Source organism: Octodon degus, unplaced genomic scaffold, assembly GCF_000260255.1.
Source record: "Octodon degus isolate 3935 unplaced genomic scaffold, OctDeg1.0 scaffold00033, whole genome shotgun sequence".
In the NCBI taxonomy this organism is placed as follows: domain Eukaryota; kingdom Metazoa; phylum Chordata; class Mammalia; order Rodentia; family Octodontidae; genus Octodon; species Octodon degus.
The window spans coordinates 5,317,855-5,329,695 of NW_004524609.1; the positions used below are offsets into that span (position 1 = coordinate 5,317,855).

General features: G+C 54.3%; 1 protein-coding gene across 1 annotated transcript in view; it reads right to left on the reverse strand.

The window, feature by feature from the left end:
• Window positions 1–5,255: 5,255 nt before the first annotated feature.
• Cacng1 (calcium voltage-gated channel auxiliary subunit gamma 1) overlaps window positions 5,256–11,841 on the reverse strand; it is an 11,177-nt gene continuing 4,591 nt past the window's right edge. The window contains exons 2-4 of the mRNA XM_004630036.2: window positions 7,863–7,937; window positions 6,265–6,402; window positions 5,256–5,925 (exon numbers count right to left, since the gene is read on the reverse strand). Coding sequence (XP_004630093.1) covers window positions 5,699–5,925; window positions 6,265–6,402; window positions 7,863–7,937 — 440 coding nt within the window. The 3' untranslated portion in view covers window positions 5,256–5,698. The remainder of the gene's footprint in view (window positions 5,926–6,264; window positions 6,403–7,862; window positions 7,938–11,841) is intronic.

The window sequence follows — 11,841 nt, forward strand, 5'->3', positions numbered from 1 at the left end:
AATCTGCAGTTTGTCATGTTTCAAAATGATGGTGCTATAATTTCCATTTTCTTGTGTTTTTAGCACCGGAGAACCCGTCTCAAAATACAACGGGCTGGGGATGTAGCTCAGAGCACAGAGCCCCCAGGACCCGCGCGCACGCGCTCCCATAGGCGGTTCAGCACACGCACTGACTCCAGCGGAGCGCTGCTTGGCGCAGACCTACGTGCGTGCGTCAGTCACTGCGTACCCTGCCGCCTCTTCCTGCCTGCCGCTTCTTTCTTCTTTCAGGCACCGCCTATGCCCTGGGCCGTGTCGGCGGGCCCTGTACCTAGGAGCTTGCAGCCGGTAGGCAGGAAACCAGCCGCCGTGCTGCTGGGACACCGGGGTCTCTGTCTTCCAAGGGGGGGGGGCGGCAGGGTTAAGGAGCCCTGAAGGGCCTCCGCGCGCCCCACGGCATCCCTGGCTAAGTATTTGCTCCTTGAGCAGTCAGGAGGATCCTGCTTCTCCAGCCAGAATTGCCAAGGGACAGCTTCGCCTCTGCGCAACTGCAGGACGGCCGCTGCGGGGTCCAGGACAGCCACGCAGAGATCCGCAGAGCCACCCCCGGGTGCGGGAGCCCTCGCAGCTCCTGGCCTGCACTAGGAGCAGACACTCCATCAGTTCTCCCTGGCTTCAGCCCCGCTTTGGGCCACCGCCCTGGCGCCCCGAAACCCTTGGTCTGCAGGAGCAGAGCCGTCTGCTTCGTCCCTGGGACGGTGGGGTTGGGCAGCCGCTGCGAGCGCCAGCCTCGAGGGAAACCGGCTCGAGCGCCTGCGGCTCTGAGCCAAGAACTCTCAGGCTGTGGTTTCGCAGACGGATTTCCTGTCCTTCGTTTTTCTGCGGGGTGACCAGGACCGCTTTGTGGGTCCTGAGGACAAATCTAAGCCCCAAATGCTAAACATGTTCAAGAAGTTACCCCTTTAATATCAGGTTAAAAAACAAACAAACAAACAAAAACCTCATCAGGGCCAAAGTCAAAAGAACAGACAGTCTCTCTCCTTGTAGCAGCAATTACCTTAATTAACTTTCTTGGCTGTGTGGATCGATGCCCTGGGTGGGGATTAATTTATGGCCTCTTTCGCTGCTGCTGAGCGAGTGTGGGCAGCGAAGGCAGGGGCCCACGCGGTTGCATCCCAGGCAGGCTTCTGTCATTGCCTTAATAGATCCGTTCCATGCCATGGGTTTTTAGTGACTGGTCTCCTCTTCTGGGCTGTTTTTTTTTTTTTTTTCTTGTCTTTTTCAGACAGGGTCTTACTATGCAGTTCAAGCTGGCCTTAAACTCACTGTGTAGCCCAAGCTGCAGCAATCCTCCTGCCTCAGTCGCCCCAGAGCTGGGACTGCGGGCCTGTGCCACCAAGCCCAGCTTCTATTTATGATCTTTTCTGAAAGTGAGCAGGATTTATCAATTAGAAATGAATTTGTAAATAAAATTTTTGGTCAAAATTGGGCAAGTGACAGTGGCAGGGACAGCACTGCAATAGAATGTGATTGACGCATAGTCCTTCTTTCTCGGAGGAAGTGAGAAAAAATGGCCAAAGGTACCCAGGGATTCTTGAAACTTCCATTTCAACAAAGAATTCTATAGTCAAGCCTCTTGGATCGTGCTTACTATGAATTAACAAGGACAGTGGGACAGCTCTCAGTCCTGCCCATTATCAGCTTAAGAGTGGCAAGGGGTCCTGGTCAGACCAGAGGTGCTAACAGCCTTAGCTCTAATCCCTGCTTGGCGCCAGTTAACCAGGTAACAGCAGGCAACCCTACTCTGACCTTAAGTTTTCTCCCTTATGGGGGGATAATTACACTTTTAGTGCCATGCTGAGCCATAGAAGAATGACACATAAGGAGAAAAAAAAAATCAATAAAAATCCCCATTTGAAATTCTGACACTATTCATCCTGAATATTTTGCATAAAATTTAATTTTAAAATCCCACTTACTATATACAAAGAATTGAAAGCAGGGATCTGAATATTCCTGTTCCTAGCAGCGTTATTCCAACAGTCAATAGCTGGAAATAACACGTGTCCGGCCACAGAGGAATTCATACAAGCCAGGTGTGTATATGTATACAGTGTGATACTATTTTCCTTTAGAAAGGAGGGCAGTGCTGACACACGCTACAGGATGATCTTGGGGACGATATGCTAAGTGAGGTAAGCCTGGGACAGAAGGACAACTTCTGTACAGGTCCATCCTAGAGAACGGACACACAGAGACGAGACACGGAGTGCAGGGGCCCGGGTCAGGGGAGGCTGAGTGGTGAGCGCTTCCTGGGTGGGTAGGGGGTTTCAGTTTGGGGAGAATGAGTGGAATTCTGGAGACGGATGGTGGAGATTGGTGCATGCCAAGAGTGTACTTTTCGGGCCGGCCAAATAGCTCGGTGGACTAAAGCGCCTGCTTAGACAGAGCGCAGCAGCCAGGGTTCTATCCCCGGAGTGCGGTGCCAGCCCCAGCCCTGCCCCCGGGGCACGCTGAGAGGGCGACTGAGACTGGGCGTGGTGGCACGTGCCTGTAAGCCCAGCACCTGGGAGGCTGAAAACAGGAGAATCACTACAAGTCGGGTCTGTGTAGTGAGACCCTATAGACTCTGTACCCTGTACTAAACACATAAAAAAAAAAAGTACATTTATCACTACTGAATTGCATGCTAAAAAAGGGCTAAAATGACAGCAGTACCACAACCAAAGCAAGTGCACACTTGAATAGTATTCACTTGGTGACTGAGTTGCTTCCTTGGGCTCGGCTAACTTCTGACGATGCCCAGGAAATGCTGAGTGCTATGGGGAGTGCTAAATTCACTTGAGCCCAAGCAGGAGGCCGGAAGGGATGGGTTTCCCAGTGAGCACAGGCTCTGGACCACACTGAGCCTTGGTTTTGCCTTTCTCAGCTAGGTCCTGCGCGAGCAAGTCTGCCCCTGCTCCTGCTGGAGTCCAGCTTGGCAAGCGGCAGCCGGCAGTCGGAGTGCAGAGGGGCGATCTCCAGGCTTGCTCTGGCTGGTTTGTTCCCTTGTTGATTTTACACACTTGTTCTCTGCAGAGTCAAGGAAACTGGGAGCTACTCCCCCTGCTTTCCCTCCACATCCTGGTTCTGGTGTACTGAAACCTCTCTCAGTGAAGGAAAACAGGGTTCCAAGCTATTCTACTAGGAAGTCACGCAGAAGCTGGGTGCACTGGCACATGCCTATAATCCCAGCACTCTGGGAAGCTGAGCAGGAAGATCCAAAGTTCAACTGCACCTGGCAACTGAGTGATCTAGCAAGACCCTGTCTCAAAAACAAAGAAGGGCTGGGGATGTAGCTTAGTGCAAAGGGTCTAGGTTCAATTCCCTGTACCAAATCAATCAATCAGTCAATCAGTCAGTCAGTCAGTCAGTCAATCAAGGAAGTAAGCAAGCAAGCAATCCAGAAACAGGAAGCCATGTAAACATTTAGAAAGCATAGCACAAAAAAAAAAATTAAAAATTAAAAAGGGGCCGGGGAGATGGCTCAGTGGAATAAGCGTTTCCCTGGCAAGCGCAAGGGCCTGAGTTCAAACCCCAGTTCCGCAAAAAAAAAAAAAAAAAAAAAAATTAGAAAGCATAGCAGTCTGATTCTGCTAACAGTAAAAATAAGAAAAAGACAACAACATTAACCTTCCAAAGGCTTGGGGAGGAAGCCATCTATTGTTCTGCTCAGACCCTGTGGCCGGAGGCCTGGCTGGCCAGTCTGCCTGCATCCTGATGTCCTCCTGGCACTCCTGGTTTGCCCCAGCGCTCCGTGCCTGTATCTCCGATCAGTGCCCTGATGTTGGCTGTGAGGCTGCTGCCAGCGGCCACACTCTGCCAGCTCTCCACAGCACCCCCTCCTGGGCTTCCTGAGGTTCAGATTCTTGGCTCTGCATCCCTTCTCTCCCTTTAAACTTTTTGGGTTTCTGAATCACAAGCCATACTCTCCACTTGGTCCCTCACTCAAAAGCAGGGTGGGTTTTCTGTCCCCCTGAGGTTTCCTCCACACCCGGCCCCACCCCTCCGTGGACCCTGATGCTCACTGCCTTCCTCCCTTCCTTCCACTTAGTCTTGTGCCAAGTTACATGAAGAATGAACAAATGTCTTTTTTCTTTTGTATTGAGGAACTGAACCCCGGGAGCGCCTTTGAACTGAGCTACATGCTCAGACCTTTTCTGTCTTTTATTTTGAGACAGGGTCTCAGTAAGTCACTAAATTGCTCAGGCTCGGCTCCAACTTGTGATCCTCCTGCCTCAGCCCCCAGAGTGCTGGGATCATAGGCCTGGCCACCACGCCCAGCTCCTTTTCTGTCTCTTTTACAAACGGAAACAGCAGGTGTTGAATAAACTGACCCAGAAGCGGGCAGTTCTCTGGAAGGAGAGCGGCAACTAGTTTTCAGAAAGAGCCAGAGAGCAGATTTGGGCTTCGCAGGGCCAGACGCCTCTGCTGCGTCTCCTCGATGCTGCGGTTCTGATGAAGCAGCTTCCTGGTGCCCCCATCGGAGCAGGCCCGGCTCTGAGCCAAGGGAACGTTATCCCTGAACACCAAACCTTGAACTTCATATAATTTTCATGTGCCATGAAGTAAGTTTGATAGTCATAGCATATTCTTTGGATTTTTCAACACCATTACAGACGTCCAAAGCCCCTGTTAGTCGCAGGCCGCGTGGGAGGCAGTGGGCCGACCCGCTTCGTTCCGAGGCTGAAGTTCGCCAGCCGCAGTGCTGGCAGAAATGAGCTGCAAACAGGACTGCGGTGTTCAGGGCCCGGCACATGCGGGCCACTGCCGTCTGCTGGCCATGGCTGACTTGTGTCCAGGTGGTCACAGTGGGGTTTGGGAAGGCAGAGGAGCGCAAATGTTGTCACTCTGCACGGCCCCGTGGGTCTGACTGCTAAGTCCAGCTTCCTGCAGTCCTTTGCAGCAACAATCTGGCCTCAGAAACCAGAGCCCGCGGCTGGGCTGCTTCAGCACTTTGATCCTGGCCCTGGATGCTCCGTGACTAGAAATAGCCCCTCCTATTTTTAACACCCTTGCCTACTCAGAGGGTTTCCAGTTTCACCCCAAACAAGCCCAGGGCCCAGAGATACAAGCTGGAATTGAGAGCCTCTAAACCACGTTGGTTGTCTTCTCTCCACCCTGCACCCCAAAAGTCTTCACTGTCCCTGGGGACAGGGCTTCCCTTCTCCTCCAGGGTCTGGGGCGCCTGGTGCTGCCCGACTCCAAGCAATTGTTATGCAAAGCACAAGAAAAAAGGGGTTTTCCAAAAACTTTTATTTCAAACCACAATTAGATTCTACCCAGTTAAAAATGCTCCTCAGGGCTCCTGGATGCCAAGGAGGGATATTTAGTTCACTGCAAAGGGTGGGTCTTATCACCCAGGCAAGGGACACTGGCTCTCCACACAGGTGACCCCAGACCACATGTTGTCCCTGTAGGGTTTTTAAGGACCGCAGGAGCCAGCAGGGACAACCTTAGCTCTGTAGCAGGGGCCTCTCCAAACACGTGTGCGCCTGCTGGCCCTCCCGCTCAGAACCTGGGCAGGTCTGGCTCGAGTCCACTCTCTGCTAGAGGAGCTCGCTGCAGCCCCCACCGTTGCCCCAGAGAGGAAGCGGCCCACCGTGGCTACAGGCCAGGCAGGTGGACACCTCCTGCCTGCTCTCTAGAAGGTCTGGGCTGGGGCCGAGCTTCCTGAGCTCTAGTGCTCAGGCTCAGCATCCATGCAGGACTCCCAGGGGTTCTGGGGCATTCGAGGCAGCGAGAAGAGCAGGAGGGCGAGGCCCCCGAGGAAGAGCAGGATGAAGGCGGCGCAGGCGCAGGCGAAGGACCAGGAGTAGTAGTACTTGAGCCACACGGTGTCCTCGCTGTCGATCATGCGCTTCACCGACTGCCGCATGACCTCCACGGAGACCAAGATGCACAGCCCTGGGGACAGACCCGGGGCATGCAGGAGCTGACTGTGCCCTGGCTGGGAGCTGAGGGAGGGGTGACTTCCTCCAGACGGCTGGGACCGGGACCGCAGACCCGCTTGCCAGCCCGCCCCATGCAATTCCCTCGTCCCTCGGGAGGCTGGTGGGAGAGGGGCTGCGTTTCCTCCCACCCTCGGTAGCTGCTCTCTGGGCAGTTTCTCTGTGCCTCGAGGACAGCGTCACGGTGCAAAATAGACAGAACTGGCCTGGAGTCACTGAGGACCTGGCCACGTCTGTTTCTGCTCAAGCCCCGAGGTAGAGGTGAGGACGGGGTGCGACCCTGGGCATCGGCTACCTGCAAAGGCGTAGAACATGGATGCCGGCCGCAGCAGGTAATCCCGCTTCTTCCGGAAGGACAGGAGCGCGCAGATGGAGCCCATGATGATGAAGCCAAGGCTGAAGATGGCGATGGCGGCTGCTGAGATGCTGTACTCTGCGAATCAGAGGGCACCTCAGGCCGGGCCCCATCCCCACCAGCCAGCTGTGCCGTTAGCCAGGCCAGTGACATTCCTATTGCACACCTGACTGAGAGTCTCACACTCAGAGCCACACTTGGGGAGAGGGGGTGACTTATCTCACCCACTGGCTGCCCCTGGGGCAGAGGCCGTGGATGGCTCTGTGACCAGAGACTTTTTCTTTTTCTTTTCATTTTTTTTTTAAAAATGTATTTAGGACAGGGTCTCACTACACAGATCAGACTTGTCGTGATTCTCCTGTTTTCAGCCTCCCAAATGCTGGGATTACAGGCGTGCGCCACCACGCCCAGTTTCAGTCCCCATCTCAGTGCAGCCCGGGGGCGGGGCGGGTGCAGCAGGCCAGGGATCGAACCCAGCCACTGCCTCTGCCTAGGCAGGTGCTTTAGTTCACTGCGCTATCTGGCTGGCCCCAGAGACGTTTTCTAGAGCAGAAATCTTCCTGCAAGTGACAGACAGAAGGAGGCACTGTGCTGGGGGAGGTATGACCCAGATTGCCTAGGGGCTTCTAGAAAGAGGGCAGAGTGTGGGTGTTAACTAGCACGTGTGTGAGGGTGTGTGGTGTCACCTAGTGCTGTGTGTGAGATCTGCTGGTGCGTGCGTGTGTGTGTGTGTGTGTGTGTGTGTGTGTCCCTCATGTATGAGGCTCTTTCTGTGGTGTGGCTTCATGGGTTGTGGTCCCATGTGTGAGGCTCTGGCGATGTGTGTGCGTACGCTTGCGCCTGTCCGTGTGGGCAATGTACACTATGTGCAGCCACCCACGCTTGTGCAGGCCTGGTCTGGACACTGAGGTGTGTGTGCCTCTGAGCTCCGTGACGTAAAGGGGCCCGAAGGTTGCTCCCGCCTCCCAGGGGATGATTTATACCTGAGGGGCCTGACTGTTCCCTGCATGTGTGGACCTGGTCTCAACTCCCAGAACCTTCTCCAAGCTGTGAGCACTTGTTCTACTTTCGTTCCTTTTCTTTCTTTCTTCTTTCTTTCTTTCTTTCTTTCTTTCTTTCTTTCTTTCTTTCTTTCTTTCTTTTATTTTTTTTGGCGGAACCAGGGATTGAACTCAGACCCTTGTGCTTGCCAGGGAAGCGCTTATTTTACTGAGCCATCTCCCCAGCCCTTGCTCTGTTTTCTTAGCTCCTGAGACAGCAGCCTTCCCTTGGGTTCTGCTGGGAAACACGTTCCTGCAGAAACTCAGAGCTACCCAGAAATGTCCCGTGAGCTGTCCTCAGAGCTGGTGAATATGCTGGGTGCCTGAAGCGGGTACCGCCACTTGGGGGCCCCAGACGGGGAGGTGGCAGGCTGCTGGGGGAACCAGGCCAGGGATGCTTTTCACCAGGAGCGAGGAAGTCAGTCAATGACTGCCTGGCTCTGGTGTACAACAGAAGTCGCCTCCCGCCTCCCGCCCCCTTGTCTGCTGCAGGCTCACCCTTCTGAGTGGTGAATTCGAAGATCTCCGAGCTCTCGCCTGGGTTGAAATGTCTGAAGTAGGAACAGTTCTTCTCTGCAAAGGCGGGAGATGGGCTATGAGTGGAGAGAAGGGACCAGAAGCCAGGACAGAGGCACAAGGAGAGTACGACACCACCCCGCTGGCCACAGAGGAGAGAGCAGGCTCGCTGGTCCTCATCCCCCACACCCTGACTGTGGGCCAAAACACTTCTCTGACCCTCTGAGCAACATTTCAGCAGCATAATGGGGTTGCATAAGAAGCTGGGGGGTCCTCAGGGAGCAGTGACTGCAGGAACTGGTTGACAGGGCAGATGGCGTGTGACCCAGGCAGATAGGGTAACCGAGGCGCAGGCTCCCATCATTGTCAGAAATGCAGCAGAGAACTGGACGGCCAGGCTGGTGCCTCTCTCAGGGGATGCTGGACAATGCCTGGAAACATTTTAGTACAGGGAGGGGTAGGTAGAAGCCAGGGCTGCTACTAAATACCCTATGGGTGCCCACACCACCCCTTGCCACAGTGTAGAATCATCCAGTCCAAGATGTCAGTGAGGTCAAGGCCAGAAGCTTGGGACCAACCCAAAGTCCAGGGCTGTGTTTCTCCCGGAGTCCCAGGGAGTTCGGGAAAGCAGCATTTTTGGAAAGGTTTTCGGGAGATTCCGATGCTCTGCCAGGTTGAGAACCCTGCTGTGGGCCTCGTCAAATGCCTCACCAGCCCTCCCATGAGCGCCTGCCTGGTGGCCGCACATGCAAGTAAAGCACTTCCGTGGGAGGGCTGAGCTCCGTCTTTCATCAGACGCCTTGGGACCATACCTGCGTGCAGTCCCAGCAGGACCTTCCACGCCCCTGAGCTTCCTGGTCCACCTGCTCATAGTCACAGTCACAAAAGCGGTTGAGGATCTGTGGACCGTGGGACCCCGAGTCTGGATTTGATGGTGAGACCAGAGAGGGGGCTGGCACCAAGAAAATCATTCTAATTTTAAATATAATTCATTGTCATTTTCCCCTGTAGTCTCTGTCTCAAAATTAGGCTTACCATGGCATGGAAATACAGTCTTATTGCTTGTTGAAATCGTTCAGTATTCTTCAGTACTGATTCAGGAAGTTGCTGAATGGATTATTTTATATTGTTTCATTTCTTTTAAAAAACTACAGAGGCTGGGGAGATGGTTCAGTAAAATAAGCTCTTGCCTGCAAGCGCAAGGGTCTGAGTTTAATCCCTGGGTTTGGCAAAAACCAAAAACACAAAACTACAAGGGCTGGCCAAATAGCCAGTGGATTAAAGCACCTGCTGAGGCAGATGCAGGGCCTCAGGGGTTTGATCCTCAGGCCTGCTGTGCTGGCCCTGCTGCTGGGGTGCACTGAGACGGTGATTGGGACTGGGTGTGGTGGTGCATGCCTGTAATCCGAGCACTTGGGAGGCTGTAAGCAAGAGGATCACTATGAGTCCAATCTACATAGTGAGACCCTGTGCTAAATAAAATAAAACTACATCAGGTTGCTCTTTATTTATGTAAGACCCTTCATTGATTTCTTTTAGAAAAACGTCTCTGCCTTTGGTTTAAATGGCACTGAGTTTGGAATTCATGGCTTCACCTCCAGGCCACATGGACACAATCAGAAGAAGGCGGACGCCCCACTGCTTCTGGGAATGTACCGCAGGGGCTTCCGGAGTCAGTGCTTCCCTTGGGACGGAAGCTGCCTGCTGCCTGGCTACCTCATCTGATTGCCGCTTACCCTGCGTTTCCTCCCCTTTCCTGTCCCGAGCTTCAGGAAGGTGACGGGGCTGGAGACGGTACCCGGGTGGCCGTGGGACATGTTCTGGGCAGCCCAGAGCCTCCCCTGTGAACATCTATATTTAAATCGTTTCCTTCTCAGCGGAGTTAGCTGGAGTGCCTGGCGGCTGGCGGAGCGGGCAGAATCAATCCTGCGCTTTGCTGTCTCAAAGCACCCACTGCTGTTACAGTGTAGTGCGAACCCCTCTGATTTGTTAGATTATCAGCCGTAGATTCCCCTGAGACTGCCTCAGACAGCTCGCCCGGTGTGGTAAGCCTCCCAGGGTCTCCCTCTGGACAAAGGAACATCTTTGTTTCATTCTTTAAGGGCCAATTTCAGTTGTCACTGAAAATCCTCTGGCAGGAATTGAGTGAATTCAAGTGTATTTCACGGCTGGCCGCCTCGTTGACTCCTTGCTATCGGGGAGTTAAAAGCCTTCCGAGCTGGGGGCTGTGGGTCCAGGCTGCCTGGAGAGCTCGCCCAGGCGCAGCTGCTTGGCCTCCTGGGCTGCGGAGAGGCCTCTGGAGTCGGCCCTGCTGGGAGAACCAGGATCCAGTTGGGCGACACTGCTGGGTGTCCTCAGGGGTCCAGGCACATTGTTTCTGTCCATTTGTCCCTCTGTGAAATACGCTGAAATGGGCAAGAGGGGACAGCAACACCCAGTGGATAAGATTCCTTCTCAAGGCTCTGGAAATCCATTTCAGATGTGGTGGCGGCTGAGGGTGGCGGCTGGTCTGAGGGTGGCGGCTGGTCTCACCCTCCCTTTCTTCCTCGTTTCCTCTCCCATTCTGATTTTTGAGATAGAGTCTCACCATGCACTCCAGGTAAGACTTGAACTCACTGTACAGCCTGGGCTGGCCTTGAATTTGGGGTCCTCCTGCCTCAGCCTCCTGAGTGCTAGAATTGCAGGCAGGCGCCACGACACCCAGCCCTGTCTTCTCTCCCACACGTGAGCAGAACCAGAGTCCTCTGCCCTGAGCCTGGGAGGGGCAGACCACAGGGCCCTAATGGACGCTAAAGGAAGAGTGGGCATGCAGACTCAGACCTCAGTCAGGAGAGACCCAAGCTGGCAGCTGCCAGTGTCATTCGAATGAGCCATGGGGTCCTGTCATGTGGGCACGCCTCCTGGTGGCCTAGCTGTCCCCACCCTGGCTTCTTTGTCTGGGTAGGTGATTGTGGAGAAGGACAGGGATGGGTGGCTGGCCCTACAAATTCCCCACCTTCTTGTCCTGCCCCTGACACTCCACCTGCCCCTGTCACCCCTGCAGGCGCCTCAAGGCTGTAGCCCCACCTCAACAGGCTCCAGCTCCCAAGTGGGCAGAGATCCCAACTGCAGTGGCCTGGCTGGAGTCACGGCATCCCTGAGGCTGCTGCAGTCAGCTTTGTACCTGCACGTGGCTTGTTGTCATCTTAATTTTAATTTTATTTTATTTTTTGTATTTCAGGGAAGGGTCTATAGGGTGTTCAGGGTCTCAGGCAGACTCATAGTGATCCGCCTGTTTACAGCCTCCCAAGAGCTGGGATTACAGGCATGCACCACCATGCCCAGTCTCCATCGCCTTTTCAGTGCGCCCCGGGGCAGGGGCCGGCACAGCAGGTGCTGGGATCGAACTCCTGGCCCCTGCGCCTGCTTGCAGGATTTCACTGAGCTAGATTTCAATATTTCTGTCTCTGTAAGACTTCTTGGTCTAAAATGTGAAGTGGGTTGATCCTTAGAAAACCGGGTGATCCGCTCTGGGCTTGGCTGGCCTCATAGAGGTCTGGCAGACCGCATGTCCTGGGTCCGGAGGCGCTGGGCACGCAGAGTCGTATCTGGAGTGCTGATGCCAAGGAACCAGAACAGCGGGCCTTTGGTGACCTGGGGTGGACAGCAGACGGGTCTGCGAGACTGCAGAGAATGTACTGGGGAGCAAGCGCCTGGATGTATTAAAAAATAATTTGAGGGCCAGCCAAATAGCTCAGCAGACTAAAGCACCTGCTTTGGCAGAGTGCAGCAGCCGGGGTTTGATACTAGGCATGCCGTGCTGCCCCGCCCCCGGGGCACGCTGAGCCTGGGCGTGTGGTGCGCCTGTAATCCCAGCACTTGGGAGGCTGAAAACAGGAGAAGCACTACTGCTAGGAGTCTGATCAATGTAGCAAGACCCTGTACACCCTGTAGACCCTGCCCTAAATTAAAATATATATAT